The 21,831-nt window shown below is 49.1% G+C and overlaps 1 protein-coding gene and 1 non-coding gene across 2 annotated transcripts in view; both read right to left on the bottom strand.

The window, feature by feature from the left end:
- Scn5a (sodium voltage-gated channel alpha subunit 5) overlaps nt 1–21,831 on the bottom strand; it is a 96,581-nt gene that overhangs the window by 6,916 nt on the left and 67,834 nt on the right. The window contains exons 19-26 of the mRNA XM_050141582.1: nt 20,882–21,002; nt 20,018–20,172; nt 8,367–8,540; nt 5,849–5,971; nt 3,320–3,601; nt 2,165–2,218; nt 1,455–1,596; nt 869–969 (exon numbers count right to left, since the gene is read on the bottom strand). Of these exons, the coding sequence (XP_049997539.1) occupies nt 869–969; nt 1,455–1,596; nt 2,165–2,218; nt 3,320–3,601; nt 5,849–5,971; nt 8,367–8,540; nt 20,018–20,172; nt 20,882–21,002 (1,152 nt within the window). The remainder of the gene's footprint in view (nt 1–868; nt 970–1,454; nt 1,597–2,164; nt 2,219–3,319; nt 3,602–5,848; nt 5,972–8,366; nt 8,541–20,017; nt 20,173–20,881; nt 21,003–21,831) is intronic.
- On the bottom strand, nt 15,248–15,354 carry LOC126501236 (U6 spliceosomal RNA). The gene has a single exon (XR_007591591.1). It is a non-coding gene; the product is annotated as a U6 spliceosomal RNA (small nuclear RNA).

Below are 21,831 nucleotides of genomic sequence, written 5' to 3'. Positions count from 1 at the left end.
CACACACACACACACACACACACACACACACACACACACACACACAGTCTCTCTCACTCACACACACACAGAGGCATACTGTCTCTCTCTGACACACACATACATACTCTCTGTCTCATTAACACATGTGCACACACATTCTCTCTCTCTCTCTCTCTCTCACACACACACACACACACACACACACACACACACCTCATCTAGCAGAGGACAGGGTGAGCAGGGAGGAATCAAACGAAAGGTTTGAAACTCTGGGCCTGTCCAATCTGCTGGTGGTTTAGGGTCATTTCACCAAATTACTTTGAATAGTTCCCTGTCCCATTTTTTGTTTGTCTGTTTTTAGGACAGGGTCTCAGTATGTAGCCCTGGCTGGTTTTGAACTCACAGAGATCCTCCTGCCTCTGCCTCCCAGGTGCTGAAATTACACACGACTCAATTCCTCATCCCGCTTTTTTAGAAGAATGGCTTGGTGGAGTCAAAGAGTCAGGCTAGCAGAGAGCCCAGTGCCCACCCTGGCTCTGTTCATAAGGGAAACGGTTCTCTGATTACCGCTGTTCTGAAGACAGGACTATGAGTCAGGGTAGGGATGTAAAAGCTCACTCCATTCCCTGGGAAGAGCCTGCACCCTGAAAGGAAGGAGGGGCTCACTGGAAGTGGCTGAGTCCCCGTGACTACGCTGTGTGCCCTTGGTGTCACTGCCTCAAGCCTTCCCCACTCTCTGTGTGAGATTCAGACCTCTGTGTGGGCGAGAACCCGAGAGTGCCTCTCAGCTGGGCTGAAGACTGGGGCTCTTGATGCCTGGCTCCGGGGAAGGCTCCCAGGTCTCTTGAAAAGACCCTCTCCAGCTCTGCCAGGGAGCCCAGCTTACCAGGGGCCGCGGGATGGGCTTCTGGGGCTTCTTGGAGCCCAGCTTCTTCATGGCGTTGTAATACTTCTTCTGCTCCTCCGTCATGAAGATGTCCTGGCCCCCTAAGTATAGAAAGACCACACAAGCATAATTCGGGGGTTCTCAGGAGCCTGCCTCCTGTGTGGAGGTGCCAAGCTCAACAACTTCAGACCTTCCTATCGCTCCAAATCTGCCTTTCCAGGACCCCTCCCTGTTCCTGTTCCCTGGGAAACCCTTATGGTTTTGTGACCTTCTTCCTTGGCCCAGTCAGCCGGACCTAGGCATCTCTGCGTACCTCGCTCAGTTTGGCTACAGCTTAATCGTGACCTCTTTGGCGTGTCTCCCTGGGCCTCTGCACGTCCCCACTCTTGATCACAGATGGGGCTAACAGTTCAAACTCACCCCTGAATCTCTTAGCTGGATGAGGGAAGGCAGAGACGGGCCAGCCGTCCCTCTGTTCTCCATGGCCACGTCTACACCCTCCCCACCTCAGAACAGAGAAGAGGCTCATCCCCACGAGAGCACACAGTCCTCCCTGCCCCCCCCTCAGGTGGAGCCAGTGCTCTACGTATCTTTTTCTTCTGCTGGTTGAAGTTATCGATGATGACACCAATGAACAGGTTGAGGGTGAAGAAGGAGCCGAAGATGATGAAGACGACGAAGTAGATGTACATGTAGAGGTTGTACTCCCACTGCGGCTGCTCCTCATACTGCAGAGGAGAGAGCAGGCAGGGTAGGCACACGGGAGGATGGGGCTGCAGTGAGGCTGTCGTGTATATGCGTGTGTTTGTGTCCAGGAGACTGTCACCATTGCAGGTGTATGGGATTCTGACTGACTGTGATCGAAGCGGAGGTGGTAGCCAGGGGTGAGTGGTAGAGCTGCATGCAGGTGATGGTGGCAGGCGAGGACATCTGGCGTGCCACGCTAAGGGGTGACTCATATTGGCATGTATACAGTCCCTGAGCCAATGGGAGGCCCCTCTGTCATCCCTCAGTCATCAGTATGACTGGGCTGGACACAAGGACAAGGACAAACTCATCTCTGTCTCTGCTGCCCCTCTCCTGACTGAGGATGAGTAAGCTACAGTGGGTTGGATCTGAGACACATTTGAGAATCTGGGGACTCCACCGAAGACCACATGGTCTTGCTGGAGGGCCAGGCCTGGGCATCCCTGGGAAGCTGAACCTGAGGCTGACTCGAGCAAATCCTGCTCCTCCTCCCACGAGGCCGGAAGCCTTAGGTGCTGGTTTTGTTGGGAGCAGCTAGAGACCACCTACCCCTCTGGAGTCCACGGCTGCATACATGATGTCCATCCAGCCTTTAAACGTCGCCTGTGAGGAACAGAGAATGACAGTCACCAGGCTTGGCACGCGGCTTCAGCTACAGAGGAGGGCTGGAGACAGTCTCCAAAAGGCTGAGTGGCCCGGGGAAAGACCTTCAGTGGGGCTAGCAGAAACCCCAAGAAGGCGGTGTGAGGCTCCTCAGTTGAGGCCTCAGGACGGGTAAGGCCAGGAGAAGGTCCACTCAGGAACACACACTTCAGATTCTAACACATCACACGGTCCAGACAGTGGCCTTGCTCAAAGACTGACCCCAGGGCTGACCTGACCAGCTGTGTCCTGCCTGGAACCACGGGATCCTTTTACCCCTGCTCCAGTGAGTGGCTAACAACTTGCTTTCCAGAAGGAAAGAAAAAAAATCCCTAACATATTTTCCAAATTCTCTGATGTAACTATTTCCACCATGACCTATTCCCACCACTATGGTGTGACCGGTGGGAGGAGATTCAAGAGCCATAGTGTTACAGAACACACACAGTGCAGGCAAGACAGAGGGCCCTCTCTCACTGAAGCTGGAGCTTGCTGGTTTGGCGAGACTGGCTGGCCAGCGAGCCCCAGCCATCCTCCTGTCTCCACCTCCCCAGTGCTGTGTTTACAGGCACATGCCACTACGTAGAGCTGGTTTCTGATGTGGGCACCTGAATCTGAACTCAGGTCCTCATGCTTGCGTGGAAGTGCACTTTATTGACCCAGCCGTCTCCCCATCCCCGTGGGTTGATTTCACAGCAGGTGTTACAGTCGCTGTACCATCCCGCTCATAAAGTAAATGGGCGTCTCAGAGAACCCGCACACTTTTCCTGCCAGCTCAGTCCCTGGGGAGTTGGCCGTCTTTGGTGTCTAGCCTGTGCCACCTAAAGAGGTCCATTTGATTGGTAGCTGGGGAGCTGGTCCTGTCCAGCGCTGGCTTGATCCCCATGTCACACACCTTGGACAGTGTAGACTCAATCAGAGACTCTGGGAAATTCTAGCCTCTTTGGGCCCTGAGACCCTACTTCAGGGATCCAGGATGCCCTGTTCCTGCACACACCGGGGTGAGGGACACATTTCCAAAGCACCAACGGAGGAAGGGGACCCTTGTTCTCTCATACTCACCACCTGCAGGAGGGCCAGGTACCCAGCCCCCACGTTGTCGAAGTTGACCTTCACCTTGGTCCAGTACAGCTCCCCAGTCACATTGAAGGACTCACACTCGCTCTTGTTGTTGACGATGGTGTAGTTGAGAGGCAGGTCGCCCTCCGTCTGGTTGATGCACCTCCCAAACTTCCCGGCGAAGAGGTTCACGCCCATGATGCTGAAGATGAGCCAGAAAATGAGGCAGACGAGGAGGACGTTCATGATGGAGGGGATGGCGCCCACCAGCGCGTTGACCACCACCTCATGGACAGAGAACGGACTCGGTTCTTGGGGTGGCCTGGAGCATGTGCTCTTCCCAAGGCCTCCCCCACCCCCGCTGACTAAACTTGCTGGCCACAGGTGGCTGTGGGCGTGAGACTGCAGAGTCTTCCAGTCGTGGAGGAAGCTGATGCCACAGCCAGAGCGCTGGCGGCAAGTGAAGGAAGTCAGAGAGAATCAAGAGGCCTTTTTAACTACGCCTAAATGCTGAGGTAACTCCGGAATACACCAGCCTTTCCTCTTCCAGCCCTCTTTTACTTTCAGCTATGATCTGAAAAACTCAACTTGCATAAAAATGGCGTCTCTGTTGGTTGAGGCTCCCAGGAGTCCAATGGGTAGGACAGGCTTAGAAAAAGCAGAAGGCTTTAGGTCCTGCTGGTCCTGAGTTCTCTGTGCTAAATTTCCGGTTTATTTTAGGGCTCCGCTAGGGGAGAGGATGGGTGCCCTGAAGTACACCCAGGGGACCCCCTGCTATGTCTGCAGAGTGCTATATGACTCCGCACACTCTTCTTGAGCTTCTAGAGGGAAACTCAGGCCCAATCATGGTCCCAGCTGCCCATGAATCACGAAGCTATCGACCACACAGACGGGTGGGAGCTGGGGTGGATTCCGTTGTGGTACCGAGGGTCCGAGTCAAGATAGGGATGACATTCTAAAGCAGATAGCGCATCCCGGAGCAGGTGGGAAACCCAGCTCCCCCAGGGCACCAGGCTTTCCGCAGAAACCCCAGGAGCTTGCCTTTGGCTGGCACTGTAGCCAGCAGCCACATCAGAGGCATTCCTGGCACCTAGCATCATTCTGTCCCTCTGGAATCAAGTGTCCTTGGCTCCCAAAGAGACATTTAACTCTGGTCCGATTACTCTCTTGTGGGTGAGTTCCTGCCAGGACTAGGCAGTGCAATGAATTGATGGTGTGGGCAAGGTTCAAAGCCATCAGCCAAATGGTGAGCTGTGTGTTAGTACCCGCCGGGGCAGGGGACAACAGACAGAGTTCTCCTAAGCCATGAAGAATTACATATGTTAAAACACACAGACACACACACATGCTTGCACACGTGCAAACACGCACATACATATGTACGCGCGAGGTTTCCTCCTTGTTACATAGCAGAGCTAATTCCTTTGCAGCGCTGGGGGCAGGGTGTCAAATACTCTGCTAGAGACCCCCCGCCTGCCCTCACAGTTTTTCTTGGGGGCTTTAAAATTCACCTCATAAAAATGGATGGAACTCGCAGATATGAAGTGAGGTGACCCAGTCTCAGGCAGACAAATATTGCTGCTTCCCTCTCATAGTGGATCCGGCTTCTAACTTTCATATATGTCTATCTATGTGGGTTTGAGTGTGTGGAGATACCTGCAAGGGGCCCGTGGGAGGTGGGGGAGAAGCTTTAAGGAAGAGGTGGGCACTAACAGACAATGTGAAAATGGGAAGGGGACAGAAGGGGACAAGAAGGGGTGGGGGTGGGGAGACGGGGGGGGGGGGAGCCGACAGGAACTAAGTATACGTAAAAATATCTGTTACTTTGCAGGCTAAACTGAAATTATTATTTTAAAAAAGAAACAGGGCCGCAGAGATGGTCCAGCCAATAAACGTGCGAGCCCGAAAACTTGAGTTTGGTCCCCTGAACCCAGGGTGGAAGGACACAGCCAATTCCTGAAAGTTGTTTTCTGATCTCCACATGCCTGCCATGGCCTGTGGGCCTCCATGCTCACGAGTGTATCACGCACACACACACACACTTTTATAAAGATATTAGAATTTCCCTTATATGCTCACATTCTTTGGTAAAATGTGGCACTTCCCAAATGCCTGTGTGATCACAAAAGCATTCGCTAAGCCAGGGATTTAAACTCGGCAATCTGTCATTTGTAGGTGAGAACACGGCCTACTCCACAACACCTTCCTTGGCCCTTGCTACCCTGTCCTTCACCACCTCATAAGGACATGGGGAAGGCAGCCCAGACCTGCCAGGAAGTGAGGGACTCCAGGTCAGCCTGCAGAGTGGCACACAAGGAGGCAGAGAGCCCTGGTGCCTACGGGCCTGGGTGTCGGCGAGACTGCTCCCGTTCCGCCCTGGAGCTGGAAGAACCCTTGGCGGAAGGTTCTAGACCACAGCCTCAGAGGCAGCGGGGAGACCCTCCCGGCTCCAGGCCAGGCCTCTTGGTCAGGAAGCTAGGGGTGTGTCCCCCTTGTTCCTCCACCTGCTAGGGCGGTAGAAGTTCTACTTACCCTCATGCCCTCAAATCGCGACAGGGCCCTCAGGGGTCGCAGTGCACGCAGTGTCCTCAGTGACTTGATGGGACCCATCTCAGCAAAGCCTAAGGTGTTGGCCACGAGGCTGACCAGCGAGACCTAGAGAAGGGAGTGGGTGGGGAGGCAGGGACAGTTCCAGAGACAGGCGGTGGACTCTCGGTTCCTCTTAGCTCAGGCTTCCAGGAGCTTTGAAGGCCTGGAGTAAGCCAAGACCGTCCTGTCTACTGGCCCTTCGTCCTGGGACATGTCATCCCTATTCTACCATTTGTGTGGCTGAACAGAGACAAAATCTGGGGTTCTAAGTACAATGTTTGAGTTAATCCTCTTCTCTTCCAAAGAAGTCTATTTGGGGGAAGAAAGGTCAGTCCCGGGTTGCATACGAGCACCAGACAGTCACAGGGTACTCCCTTAAGCTGGACTTTGTAACATTCTGACATCTTATGAGGACGTAGGTGGGGATGGGTAACACTGGAGCCTCTGCTCCCTCTGTCCTTTCCCCAGAACTCCCCCCAGTGGACCCCATCATGCTAAAGGTTCGAGAGCCAACACCCTCACTTCTCCACTCCCTAGTGACCACATCCGGAAATGGTGTCTCACCTAGACCCCTGCCTTTTACCCTGGTGCTGTGGAGGTGAGAAGGACCGCACAGGAGCCAAAGCCCTAACACTTTCTCTGTGCTGGGAAGCACTAGGCAGTAGGGGTGGCCAAGGGGCATGGAGGAAGAGGCCTGGCTAGTCTCCCTCTTCATCCCAAATAACAGCCCATGTTTTCACAAAGGCCTATATGTCTTTTCCTCCTCCTGTTCCCTCCACCCAGCCACTCTGGGGTGGCTTCTCAAAGATATCAAGCATAGTGTGTAGAAGGTTCTGACACACACATGGCATTAACTCCCCTCGTTAACTCCCCTCAGATCTGCTCGAGTCACCTCAGGGGTCCCATTCCTGCTCGGTGATTTCAAGTTCTGCCTTGCATCTTCCCCTCCACCCCACAGCCTGGTGCCTGTACTTCTAACACCTGCCCCCGCCTCCCTCAGCCCCCCGTTTTTTCTCCATGCCAATTCACCCTCAAACATAATACCAAATTGGGCCCCCCACCCCCTCTGTCTTTCTTTTTCCCAGACAAGGTTTTGTTATATAGTCCTGGCTGGCCTGGAACTCACAACAATCCTACTGCCTCAGTCTCTGGAGTCTCTGGATTTATAGGCTGTATTCTCATACCCAGCTAATGTGCTTATTTATCTAAGAACATCTACATTTACTGTGTGTGTGTGTGTGCACGTGCGCGTGTGCATGTGTGTGATAGTGCATGTGTGCATGTGCGCATGTGCGGAGATCAGAAGACAGCGTGTAGGAGTTGGTTCTTCCATTATATAGGTTCGGGGGCTGGAACTCGGGTCATCGAGTGCCTTTACCCACTGAGCCATCTCGCCAGCTGCAATGGGGTTATTTTCATTTACTTTATTGCCTGATGTCACTTCACCTCTAGGTGGGCTGAAACTTCCAGACCTAAGAAAGTCCTTGAACATGGGCCTAGGATCACCACCAGGGGACCTGGGACCACCGGAGGCCTCGGACCACCTGGGACCTGGGACCACCTGAAGCCTGGGACCACGAGAAACACACACACACACTGGGCTCCTGAGAGTCCCTAAGCGTACAATACCTGGGCTACCGAGACCCCCCTCCCAGGGACGCACACATATCTGGGTTCCTGAGACCTCCCTTCCTGGGGCGTACACACACCTGGGCTCCCAAGCTCCCATTCATATGGATGCACACACATCTGGGAACCTGAGCCCCCTTCCCTCACTGAAAGTAGATTCAGGACTGCTCCTCACCCTGAGCATTGTCTCCCCGCAATTCTCTCTGCCCCCCAACTTGACCCATCTGGCCTAAACTTATCCTGCGGTGCCCTGGAGTCCAAGAGGCTTGGAGAGAGGGTATTCCCAGTCCATCTGCCAACTGAGAGCTCAGAGAACATGCTTGCATATTGGACTTGCCATCCCAGGACACACCCTGGGGCAGACAAGGTCTCCCAGTGGTCCAGGGTTCCATACAGCCACAGTTCATACTTCGTCCTGTTCACACGACATGCCCACCGTATCTCCCAGGGGTCTCTGCACCTACGTCTATCCTATATCCTCCCACAACCCGAGTGGGTCTGGAGGTCTCTGCCGGTCCTCAGTCTAGGGGACCTGAGTCGCTGCGGTCCACCCTTGGGGAGGATTTCAGCACAGAGGTCACCCTGTCAGCATGTCCGCTGTTGCTCCTGGCCCAGACAGGAACAGATCTCCGCTCTGGATTGTCTCCCTCATGTAGGTCCTGCTCTGAGGCAGGCCTCTGCTCTCAGCTGCCCTCTTCCTCCCAGACCAAGGTCTAGGCTTCAGACGCTTGGCTTCCTTCTGCTCCCCCGCCACACGACACAGCCGAGCACCCACTGCTGCATGGTGATTCCGCCTGGCCCTATCGTTCCACCCCTTCACACACCCACTCACATCCACAATGAGGAAGTCCAGCCAGCACCAGGCATTGGTGAAGTACTTCTTGAAGCCGTAGGCCACCCACTTGAGCAGCATCTCCAACACAAAGACATAGGTGAACATCTTGTCGGCATACTCCAGCAGAACCTTGATGGTCTTCCGCTCCTCCAGGTAGATGTCCTCGAAGGCCTGTGGGCAGGGCACACGGGGGGGGGGGCTCAGAGTCCAGATCGCTGCCCAGCAGTTCACTCTGCAGGGGACATCGTTTCTAGCAACACCTGCTGCTTAGGAGCAGGGGCATTGAGGTGTGTCTCTCCATCAGTCATGGATGGGCCAGGCTACTGGTCCTCACTGTAGGTGGAGAGCCAGATGTGTACTCCCTCTACGCTAAAAACAAGTGTCAGTTCTGGGCTAGCATACTTTAGGGTCACGTTCCTGGCAGGGCTGGGTGCTGAAGGCCTGTAATCCCAGCTACTTGGGAGGCCGAGGCAGGAAGACCATAAAGCCTGTCTTAGCTGAAGAGACATAGAGGAGGAGAGGGGATGGGGAGGGAGAGATACCAAGGCTATCTTGGGGGAACTTTGTGAGATCCTGCCACAAAATAAAAAGTAACAAAGAAACAAATGCTGGGTTATGCCTCTGTAGTAACTGAGCATGTGTGAAACTCCAGGCTCCGTTCCCAGTGCAGGAAAAGGAAAGAAGTAAATAGTTTGAATTAAATAAATAAACAAGATAAATAAAACAATTAAATTAAGCTTTCCAAGACTTGCCCATATTAAGCCAGAGAGAGGGAATAGGCACTCAGCTTGCAGCCTTCCACCGGACAGTGTGCAAAACGGCTCCGGTCTTCCCTCCGCTTTGTATTTATTGTATCCTGTGTATTTACCACTTTCCATGGGAATTTATGCTGGACTCCATTCTAACAACGACGAAGATTTCCCTCATAATGAACACACGGAGATAAACAAAGCCCAGCAGCACTGGGCCCGAAGCAAAGTTTCTGTCTTTTTGGAAATACAGATATCCAGACATTCCCCCAAATACCAGCCACATGGCGCTTATTATTTTTTTAATTGATTGATCGATCGATTGATTTCTTGTTTTGAGACCGGGTCTCACTGCATTACCCTTTCCGGCCTAGAATTTGCTCTGTAGACCAGGATATCTTTGAACTCACAGAGATCCACCTGCCTCTGCCTCTCAAGCGCTGGGATTAAAGGTGTGCGCCACCACACCCAGCCAAAGCAGGATTTTCGGAAAAATGACTTCAAACCCTCTGGGCTCTGACATCCACGACAAACAGGCTCTCCGCAGAATCTCGGAGTCAAGTGTGTCCCCTCAGCCTGGAGCTCCTGCCTGGTACGGCTGAAGCTCTGGCATCGCCTGTCCCCAGCACACTAAAGACAACAAAAGATTTCCCCCTTTCCTCATTCCTGCCTCTACCCAGCATCCCTCGGGGCCACCAGGGACACTGCCACATTGCCGGGGCATCCGGCTGCCCTTCCTCCTCCAGCTACCTCTCCAGCCAGAGCGTGCTCTGAGGCTCCCTGTCTAGGCAACATGTCACCAGGGAGCCTGGGAAGCTGCGTCCTTCAGTCACCCCTGGGTCCCTGTCTGACTTCAGGGCCTCTGATGTGGTCCAGGGATGAGAACGGTGAGTGGTGCCTGGGGACACACAGCTGAGGCCTCTGGATGGCTAATTGGGCCTGTGTAGGCAGCACATAGCACAGTGCAGGCCCTCAGATGGACTTGGAGGCTTCAAAATAAAAGTGGGGATCTAGTTATCTACTTATATCTATGTTTTTATTTTTTTCTGAAATAAAAATATATGCTTCTTATAAATCAAACAAGGCCTGGGAACATAGCTCAGTGAGAAGCATGAAAAGACTGTGTTCAAGCTCAGAGCCCCAAACAAATACACAAATAAAACATACCTGTGCAAGCACATATACAGACACACCCACACCCAAACAGAAATTATCAAAATTAGCATTTCTAATTCCACAATAAAAACAATGTGATTTTATATGATACATTAAATATTTGCTTTAGAACTGCTTTTTAAAAATACCTTATTTTTTTTTAAATCATGCATTTACGCCTGGGTATGTGCATGTAAGTGCAGTGCCCCATGAGGCCAGAAGATGGCATCAGAGTCCTTGGAGCTGGAGTTGGTGGTGAGCTGCCAGACATGAGAGCTGGACTCAGGTCCTCTCTAAGAGCAGTACAAAGCTGGGTGGGTGGGTGCCATCCCAGAGCTTGGGGTGGCGAGGCCCGAGGCTCACCAGTTCCAAACTAAGCTGGGGCTACATGTAAGACCCTGCCTCAAAAACCAGCCAACTGGGCTCTGTAAGATGGCCCAGAGGATATGGGTGTTTGAGATCCTTGGGACCTACATGATGGGAGGAGTGAACCAAATCCTGTCAGCTGTCCTCTGATCTACACACACACACGCACGCGCACACACACACACACGCACACGCACGCACATACGCACACACTCCACGGAATGTGTGCACAAAACAACTTATTCTGAGCCTTTACTTTTTTAAAGTGAACACATTAACACCTGCCAGTCTTCTCGAAGGAGGCACATCTCAGATGTTCCCAGTTTACCAGGGGCAACACTAAAGCCAACAATGTGTCTTTCTGTTGAGGACAGATTTCTAGACTCCTGATGTCAGAACAAAGGTGTGGTTTGGGGACAGACTGTGAGCAAGCCCCGGAAGAGATCAATTTACAGCCCACCCACTAGCACCCTATCCTGGTTTGCTGTGTGCTCTAATCTCGCGGATCATAGTTCATTATCACAGCACTGAATACAGTTATATCATTGGTTACAATATCCACTTAGTACAGTCTTTGATATTGTATTAAGAAAGCCATCGCCGGGATAGAAGAGATGCCCCAGTGGTTAAGAGCACTGGCTGTATTTCGAGAAGACCTGGGTCTTGTTCCCAACACTCATATGGTGGCTGACAAACTCCTATAACTGCAGTTGCAGGGGTCGAATGCCCTCTCCTGGCCTCTGCAGGCACCACACACACACAGTACATGCATGCGTGCAGGCAAAACAACAAACACAAAAAGAAAAGTCTTTTTAAAAAATGCCCTCACCTATTCAGAGACTAGAAAAGAATCTTCCTTCCCCTGCTTCAAAGTTTTGTGGTTTGTTTTTATATTATGATTTCAAAAATCCTAATATATATTTGGTAAAGAGTAAATATACATTTTAATAAAAATTTCTCAGTGGCTTGTCAACTGCCCCAACATTTTATTAAAAAAATCCGCATAAAATCCACTAATCAGAAGTCAATATTACTGTATGTGACATTTCTCTGTTTGCTTAGCTCTAACCCAGGCCTTTCTGCTGTGAGTTTGTTTTCTTCCTCCTGGTGCTGGGATGGAACTCAGGGCCGGATCTGTTTCTAGACACATGTCCAGTCACTGAGCCATGTCAAGCCCTTCCACTGTTCCTCGGATACTCTCTGTTCCCATGGCCTTCCTTTCTTTTTGGAATTTTTCTTTTGTTTTTGTTTGTTTTTCAAGACAGGGATTCTCTGCAGCTTTGGAGCCTGTCCTGGAACTAGCTCTTGTAGACCAGGCTGGCCTCGAACTCACAGAGATCCGCCTGCCTCTGCCTCCCGAGTGCTGGGATTAAAGGTGTGCGCCACTGCCACCTGGCGGTTTGGGGGAAATTTTGAAGATAAATTTTACTGATATTTTTATCAAACTCACTCAGCTCTATTGTTGGAATGCAGTGCTATTTTATTCTCTCTCTCTCTCTCTCTCTTTCTCTCTCTCTCTCTCAAGAATTACTTTTATAATTTGTGAGGTGGGGATGCGGGCTGCCATAGCGTATGTGTGGAGCTCCCCACAGAGGACCTGGTTGTCCGGGGGGACGGGGCCCTCAGGCTGGGTGTAAGCAACTTTGCCTTTCTGAGCCCTCCTGCCAGCCCCGCGTTACCTGTCTGGGGACTAATCTGGAGTCTTCCTACCTGAGACCACAGTATGGAGTTTGTCTGTCTTCACGCTTTGCGAGATTCCATACTTACTGAACAGACCTCTCTCTTACACTCTGTCACATTTGTTACCAGTTATTTTTATATTTTCAACAACAGGAAAAGAATAAATAGCAGAGAAGTATTACAGTTTCCATCATATACGACAGTACCAACGTAACAGCTCTTCGTATCTGGCTTTACAGTTGGCTGTTTTTTATAGATGCAATTTCAAGCTCCTTTCTTCCATTAGTTAAAAAAAATTTGTGTGTTTGTGTGCACGGTATGTGTGCCATGTGTGTGTGGAGTTCAGAGGATGCATCAGTGGAGCGGTTTTCTCTCTCGGCTTCTACATGGGCTCCGGGAATTGAATTCAGGTCCTCCGGCTTGCGTGGCAAGGGCTTCCTCAGCTGAACCAGCTCCTTGGCCCATGTAATGTTTTTAATGGTATTATACTTTTCCCTGCATGATTATATTATCCACAAGTAATATTATTATTAATTTCATTTTTTCTTGCCACACTGAGAAGTGAACTCAGGCTTCATGCAGTGCTATATTTCTGAACTGCAGCCGCAGCCCCGCCTTCTACTGCTAGGATACCTTTTATTTTTATGTGCACGAGTATTTGCTTGCATGTGTGTCTATGTACTACATGCATGCCTAGTGCCCTCAGAGAGCACATAGGATCTCCTGGAACCGCAGTTACAGATGGTCGCTGAGAATTGAAAACAGACCTCCCGGCAGGAGCAGCAAGTGTTCTTAACCACTGAGCCATTTCTCCAGCCTTATCAGGATTATTTCTGTACCTTTTGTGTGTGTGCACTGCAACTGTGTGTGTTTGGGTGTTGCATGTGTATGAGTGCAGCGTATGCACACGGAGGTCACAGAGATAATTCTGGGTGTCAGCCTTCAGCTTCCATGTTGTCTGAGACGGGGTTTCTAGTTTGCTGCTGTGTGGGCCAGATGGCCCGCGAGCCTCGGGGGTTTTCCTGTCTCCACTTCCCATCTTGCTGAAGAAGGGCTGGTATCAGAGATGCGTGTAACATATCCAGCTTCCCATGAGTCCTGGGAACCCAAACTCGGGTCCTGGCTCAAGCACTCCACCCCCTGAGCCATTTCCCAGTCTCTCAGTCTCTCTCTCTCTCTCTCCTTCTCTCTTGAGATAGGGTCTCACGATGCAGCTCTGGCTGACCTGGAACTTGCTATATAGACAAGGCTGTTGTGGAACTTACAGAGATGCATCTGCCTCTGCCTCCTGAATGCTGAGATTAAAGGTGCGCGCCACCACGCCCGGCCTCAATTCTTGCTTTTATAGTCAACTGATTTTCTTTAATATATTTAATTAAATACACTGGTAAGCATTTAAATATTGTTATTATGATTAGTACTAGAAAGCAGTTAAATGGTTTTTCCATATTCTTAACTTTAATGAAAACGCTAAGTGATTTACCACTAATGAGGACAGAAACTAATGATAATAATTGACTTTTTCAGTAAATTAAGAAAATGTTTTATTTCTATCGTCATCGGATTTGATGCCTTCATTTAGATAACTGTATGTTATCCTTTTTTTCTACTCACATAAAATAGATTTTGGGCCATTATCAGCATTTTGACATTTTAGAATATATACATGATATATCTAATCTTTAAAGTCTATTACTGGGTCCGGTTTGCATTTTACCAGGTCTATGCACCACTATTTCTAAGTATGGAGTCTGAGGTCTGAAAACTGGTGTGTCTTCTTTTCAATATTCTGGAAGGTTTTGTAATCAGCTTTAATGTTAGCAGAAATAATATATATATTCTCCATTTTTTTTCCATACTTAGTGGTGATATTTTGTTTGTGCTCTAACAAAGAAAGCTTGCCTGAAGATCAGAGGGTGGAAATAGCCACTGGTTAATCATGTAGGCCAGGCAGCGGTGGCACACACCTTTGATCCCAACACTTGTGATCTCATGCCTTTGGTCCCAACACAAGGAAGTGGAGATGGAGACAGGATCTGGCCCCTTCCGGCTGAGAATTCAGTAGAGGTAAGAAGTCTCTCTAGTGGCTTGCTCCTTTCTTTCTCTGATCTTTCAGCAATACCCCCATATCTTGGCTCTAGCTTTGTATTATTAAGGCCAATTAGAATTCGTGTTTCATCACATTAGACTATTTTTTATATTTTTATTTTTTAAAATATTTATCTTTTATTTACATATGTGAGCATTTTGTCTGCATCTGTGTATGTGCACCATGTGTGCACATAGGTCAGTAGAGGGCATCGGATCCCTGAAACTGGAGTTACGGATAGTGATGAGTTGCCACGTGGGTGCTAGGAACGTGGCTACCAGAGAAGTAAATACTCTTAACAACTTAGCCATTCCCTTGGGTCCTATTTTATTTTATTTAAGATTGTGCATGTGTGCATGCACGTGCATGCGTGAAGGTACCCATGGAAGCCAGAGGAGGGCATCAAATCCCTCTGGAGTCAATGTGTTTGTGCAGTGCCCACCATGAGGGCTGGGACCCAAACTCTAGTCCTGTACGAGAGCACAGATGCTCTTAACCACTGAGCAGTCTCTCCAGCCTCCACATTAGAATATTTTAAATAGCAATGAAATTATTTTCTTCTCTCAGATTTTGAGAAACTCCATCCTAGGAAATATGAGAACTCAAGTTAGCTAGTGATTTATGACCCTGTTTTCACAGAATTAGCTATAGAATTTTATGCCAATCTGGTATTTATTTTCTAATTCATAAATTTATATTTTTATTTCACTGATCACATCCTTTGGTTTGCTCAGGATTGCCTTGTTCTTACATTTCTATTTTTTTTATTGTTTAAGCACATAGTTGTACATTTTTATTTGTTCAATTAATAAATACATTATTTTTTGTCATTGATACACAAAAATATGGAACGCTTCACGAATTTGCGTGTCATCCTTGCGCAGGGGCCATGCTAATCTTCTCTGTATCGTTCCAATTTTAGTATATGTGCTGCCGAAGCGAGCACTACATTTCTATTTTTTAAACAATTTTATTGACTGATAATCGTGTGGGAGAGGGGTTGGTGTGCTCTGGTGTGTGTGTAGCTCAGAGAACAACTATATGGTGGTGTTCTCACCTTCCACCTTCACATGGGTTTTGGGGAAGGAGCTCAAGTTTCCAGGATTGTGTGGCAAGGACCTTTAACTGCTTCAGCTATGTGTCTGGCCTCGTATTTCTAATTCCTTGAATCAAACAATTAATTGGTCACTCAAAAATCTTGGAAAAAAAACCCCTTGATATTGTAGAATATTAGTTGAAGATGTGTTACATTTGTTTATGCTTTGGAACACTTGTTTAATGATGCAAAGATGTGTTGCATTCTTTTATGCTGCATTTGTTTAACTCTGTGAAGCTGTGTTACTTTGCCTGTCTAAAACACCTGATTGGCCTAATAAAGAGCTGAATGTCCAATAGCGAGGCAGGAGAAGGATAGGCAGGGCTGACAGGCAGAGAGAATAAATAGAAGGAGAAAAAGATAAAAAGAGAAACCAAAAAAGGAAAAGGAGAGAGGCGGCCAGGGGCCAGCCACACAGCCACGCAGATAAGGCAAGGAAGGGACACAGAGGGAGAAAGGTGAAGCCCAGAGGCAAACGGTAGACAGGAGAATTTAGTTAAGAAGAACTGGTTAGAAACAAGCCAAGATAAAGCTGGGTGTTTATAAGTAAGAATAGGTATGCATTTATTTTTGGGAGCTGGGTGGTGGGCCCCCAAAGAGTCAAAGAGTTAAAAAAAAGCCAACTATACCTTGCCAATAGGATTCAGTAACAGATTTAAGATACTCATTATATCAGATATATCCTAAAGTGTCTGAATGGTGCCTTGTTAAGAAATCTATTTATGTGAACAAAACAAAGATTTTTTTTAAAAACACATAATTATCTCAATGATTGTGAAAATGCTTGTGAAAAAACTGATAGAAAAAATTCTTAATCTATTTTCATTTACTGATAAAAATGTCTCTAGGAATTGCCCTCTGATTGCAGCCTTGGCGGAATCCCACACATTATTCTCAGCATGTTCTATCCAAGTTTGCCACCCCACAGTGTTTTTTTTTTTTTTTCGAGACAGGGTTTCTCTGTGGCTTTGGAGCCTGTCCTGGAACTAGCTCTGTAGACCAGGCTGGTCTTGAACTCACAGAGATCCACCCGCCTCTGCCTCCCGAGTGCTGGGATTAAAGGCGTGCGCCACCACCGCCCGGCTTACACCCACAGTGTTTTTCTCATGTATGTATGTATGTATATATCCATCCGCCTGCCTGCTTATCTATGCGTGTATGTATGTATGTATGTATGTATGTATGTATGTACCTCCCTTGCTCTGTCTCTGTGTTGGGGATCAAAGCATAATTTGCATACTCTAGGCAAATGCATCCCGGCCTCTAGCTTTGATATCTGTAGCAGCTTCTTCACCTATAGAATTGTCTTAACAGTGATGCTCATTCCACAGGGCTCCTGTGATAATTAACTGAAATTAATATTTATAAAAGACTTAAGACAGTGCCTGGCACGTACTTCTATCTATCTGAGTGTTAATTATTTTTTCACTGTTTAAGGGTCTTTCGCTGCCTTGTTCCTTCTACCCATCACCACCCTGTCAGGGGGCAATCTGCACCCTCGCACTTGAATGTTCTTTTCTGCGTTCCCTCAGTGATTTTTTTCTTTAGTTTTAATTGCTCTGCAATCCCAAGCAATAATCATAATAGTTGTATTTTTGATTTTTAAAAACTATTGTATTAATTTTCCTGTGTATGGTGTTTTGCCTGCATGTGTCTGTCTGTGCACAGCTCACATGTCTGGTGCTCACACAAGATGGTATCACATCCCCAAGATCAGGGTTACGGGCAGTTGTGAGCAACCCCACGTTTGTGGGGGAACCAAAATTCCTCTGAAGAGCAGTCAGTCCATGCTTTTAACTGCTAAGCTGTCTCCCCAGTCCCAGTAGTTGTATTTTAATCGTAGGTTGGGGCCTTCATTGCCTTATTTCAAGCTTTTTAGTTTGAATTCAACATTGTTTAATATTAACAAACCAACAAAAATTCCCTGATTTCTGTTGTCATGTCTGTTAATAGAGAGAAAATAATTTGTTCTGAGAAAAGAAAATAATTCTATTGCTATTTAAAATGTTTTAATGCAGGCAGGGGCTGGAGAGGTGGCTCACCGTTTGCAAGCATGCATTGCTCTCATAGAGGACCAGAGTTTGGTTCCCTGCACCACACTGGGTGGATCCCAACCACATGTAACTCCAGGGGGATCTGATGCCCTCTTTTGACCTCCATGGACACCTGCACGCAAACACATACACACAGTCATGCACAGAAAGACGCACACATACATGTGCACCACACACGCACACACACACACACACACACACACACACACACACACACAAGATCTTCATTGTTAAGTGGACTGGATCTAAAATTACCACAGATACATCTCTGGCCACATCTGTAAGTGTGTTTCCAAACAGGACTAACTGAGCAGTTGATCAACTCACTCTGGAGTAAGTAGCATTATTCCCGCAGGTTGGGGGGAAAGAGAGAAGGAAGATAAAGCAAGATGAGGGAAAAAAGTAACCTCTCTGCTTCCTGATCAGCCCAGATGTGGGTAAGCAGCCTTGTGCTCCAGCTACCGTGAACTTCAGTGCCTTCCCAGTAACGATGAACTGCGTTCTGATGTGGTGACCCTAAACCAGACTTCCCTCCCTTAAGATGCTCTTGGTCAGGTATTTTGTTATAGCAAAGAGAAAAGCAACTAGCATACACCCCTAATGCAAAATAAAATAAAATCTAAAACTTCTTGAGAGCTGATATGACACCAAATTTAAAATTTTGTACATTTATGGAATTTGCGTTCAGGCTACTCAACTGGTTATACAAATAGTCCCAAATGACCAAGCCTCCAAGATCTGTAACACTTCTGGACTCAAGCATTTTGGATAAAGGATATTCAACTAGCTTAAATTTTGTTTCATGTTTAGTATTTCTGAGTCACTTTTTTGTACAAGGCTGATACTTTTCAAGAGCAGAGTCCTTTTCCTTTTAATAAGTGAATTTTATCCAGTTACATTTATTATTAAAATACACTTGTGATCTTGCTTGGCTGTACTGTTTTATGTTTTCTATACTTCCTTGTTGCTTTTTTTTTTTCTTAAAATCTCTGTTTTTTCTTTTTTTTTTTTTTTTTTTTTTTTTTTTTTTTTTTTTTTTTTTTTTTTTTTTTTTTTTTTTTTTTTTTTTTTTTTTTTTTTTTTTTTGCCCTCAGCACTCTGGAAGGGATATATGGTTTGCTTTCTCTTAAACAAGCTCAAACCTTTAAAATAACACTTGCAGACTCCTTTTTTTTTTTCCCAATATATCATTGACATGGTTTTTTAGCAACAGTGCTTGGCTGTCTACACTGATTAGATTCGCCAGATGCTTGCCAAAACTCCTCCTCACTTTATGCCAGCCTGAGGTTTTCCTGCATCGCCCAGACTAAATGGCTCTGGCTGCCCCCGTCGGTGGCTGTTTAAAAACAAAACTTGTTAACATATTGTCAAATCATACTTCTCTCAAACTTACGGAGACTTGGCTCGAGCTGCCCACGGTAAAACAGCAGGCAGGCTGCAAGTCATGGCTCCAGGCCCACTCTAAAGCAGGGAGGGGGAGGGGCATGCCAAGTGCTCCCTAGGAGGGTTCTCATGTTGCCAACAACACAAGGGCTCGCTCAGCTCCCCACTGCCTCTGGATTATTCCCATCCCTCTTCAACAGCACCTTCCAGAACCATCACCAGGGCTGGCCCATCCCTTTGTAGAAGCCCCACAGGCTCAGAGCAGTGTGTTGCAAGCCAGGTGGGGAATTTCTGGAGGCTCTCACTGCTCCTCCTTGGCCAAGCTCCACTGTGAGCCTCTAGGTGGCTTACTCCAGGGAGTCTTCCCTAACTGCCCCAGCTCTTGGGTTGATCTTTGATATCTCAAATCTGCTGAATCTGGTTTCTCCAACTACAGTGGAAGACCCTGAGGCCAGAAACACAGAGTGCTTAGAAAAAAAAAAACTACTAAATAAATGAAAGGTCAAGACAGCTGACCTGGGAATCCGACTGCCTGGGGACCTAAGGCTCTTGAATGGTGGAGCTTTGGGTAAGCGACTGGTGTTTCCACAGAAAGTGTGCCCTACACGGCTCTGCCAGTGGCTGGCGGAAGGCATGGGTCATGGCTGTAGTCTAATGGCCTCACAGCATGGCAGATGCAAGGCAGGTGGACGAGTTCCAATGTGGGAGGCTGAAGAGCCAGAGAAAATCATCTCCCTTTCGTGGAACAAGGCAGTGGGCTGGACACAGGGCACACGCCAGCCCTCTCGCTCTGGCCTCCGTACATGCTGTGGGTGTTAGGCTCACGAGCCTGCCCAATCCCACATCCCCAGGAGGTACCAGTGCGCCACTGCTTTAGATCGAAGCCTGGCCCAGCTGGAGGCCACTGAGCCCGGGACCCCGGTTTCCCTTACCAGCGCCCAGCTGGAGGCCACTGAGCCTGGGACCCCGGTTTCCCTTACCAGCGCCCAGCTGGAGGCCACTGAGCCCGGGACCCTGGTTTCCCTTCCCAGCACCCAGCTGGAGACCACTGAGCCCGGGACCCCGGTTTCCCTTACCAGCGCCCCACTGCTGAGCAGGATCATGAAGATGATGAATGTCTCGAACCAGCTGTGCTCCACGATGCGGTAGCAGGTCTTGCGTAATCGCCACCAGACCTTCCCTGGGGCCTGTGTGGTGTCCACTGTGCAGCAGGGACAGCGCCGGACACAGCCTGTAGGGGAGGGTGACAGGGCCCGTGAGCACGTGGGTCTGACGGCAGAAGGATGGTTATTTGAGGGAAGGACTGAGAGAGAAGGGCTGTGACAGCATGGTATGAGGCGTGAGGGATCACAGCGTGGGGGGACTCTGGGTGTTCTCTGCAGAGCCACGCACTCAGCAAACACTCTGTGCAGAGACTGGCTGGACTGGGCTGCGGCAGGGCTGGTGATGGCATGGGGGTCAGCCCGTTCCCCTCAGGAAACGAACTCTGGAAACACTTCTCTCTCAGGGAGTGGCAGAGCCCTAAGTGGCAGCCAACATTGCAGCGGCACGTGATGCATTCCAAGTGTGTCTGTCGACACGCTGCAGATGTGGTGCGAAAACACAGCTGCACTCCAAATGCGCCCGTTGACACGCTGCAGATGTCAGTGGCCAACATGGCCATATACCACCCCCACAGGGGTAGAAGGGAGAGTCCTAGATGTGGGGCATGGAGGACCTGGGTTAAACCGGCACCACAAACACGGGGCTATCATCCTTTAGTGATGCTGTCCAGTCCTGCACCACGGGCCGACCCACTATGACCCACATGGCAGGGGACTGGTAAAGGAAGTCTGACTTCAGCTCAGGGGTGAGGCACGGCATGCGGAGGAACTCCTGCCCCCCCCCCCCCCCCCCCCCGTCCCCTTCGGGTGTGGCTGAGGCTGAGGGCTGCTCAGTACCTTCAGTGAAGCAGTCTTCTGGGTCCTTGACATCCTCGCCAAGGTCTGGGATTTGCTCCAGGAGGTCGGCAGTGTTGGTCACATCAGCGGTGCTGCCCTCTGAGTAGCTGTCCTCAGGGGCCTGTGGGAGAGGAGGCGGGGTGACCACGAGCCGAGGACAGCCTCCAGCTTAGCACCTGGGGGAACCTAGGGTGGGTCCAGATGGAATCTGAGGTGGAAGTGGTTGACACTTCTCACAGAGCCCTTAGTGAGGATGGAGTGAGGACCTGGCTTCAGGACGCTTGGGTGTGTGGGTCTGGTCTACTGGATTGAGGGCTGGGATGTGGGAGAGTGAGGAGCTTTGGGAGAACTCAAGTAAAGAAACTCTTCTAGCTTGGACAGGACAGACACGGTGGGGAAGACAGCGGGAAGCCCGGTACACAGACACATATCATGAACAGAATCCAAACCAAGACACAGGCACACAGCAGCAGGTCAGACATGCAGAGAACATGCCAACAACAGCCCATGCTCCCTACCCAGCTTGCATAGGTGTTGGGGTGGGGGCAGAGCCTGGGATGTGTCTGAGAAAATGCTGGAAACTTCCCTCCCTGGCACTAAACCTTGACAAGCTGCTTGGTTCCCAGGGAGGCTCTAGGTTAACAGTTCCTGACCTGAGGGTTGTGACCCCTTTGGAGTTGAACCACCTTTTCATGGGGGAGGGGGTCACCCAAGACCGTCAGAAAATACAGATATTTACATGATGATTTGTAACAGTAGCAAAACCAGTTATGAAGTAGCAACAAAAACAACAATTTTAAAATAACAAACATAAACAATTATGTTTGGGGGTCACCACAGCATGAGGGTGGCAGAATTAGGAAGGTTAAGAATCTCTGCTCTAGGATATCAGATAGCTTGTGAGCGGCTGGGGGGTAATGCCAGCATCTGTGGGTAGGGAGATCACCCTG

Source organism: Alexandromys fortis, unplaced genomic scaffold, assembly GCF_014885135.2.
Source record: "Alexandromys fortis isolate MF-2015 unplaced genomic scaffold, M_Fortis_MF-2015_v1.1 scaffold_44, whole genome shotgun sequence".
Classification (NCBI taxonomy): Eukaryota; Metazoa; Chordata; class Mammalia; order Rodentia; family Cricetidae; genus Alexandromys; species Alexandromys fortis.
The sequence above is the reverse complement of the archived record's forward strand: the minus strand, read 5'-3'. Positions and strand labels throughout refer to the sequence as shown.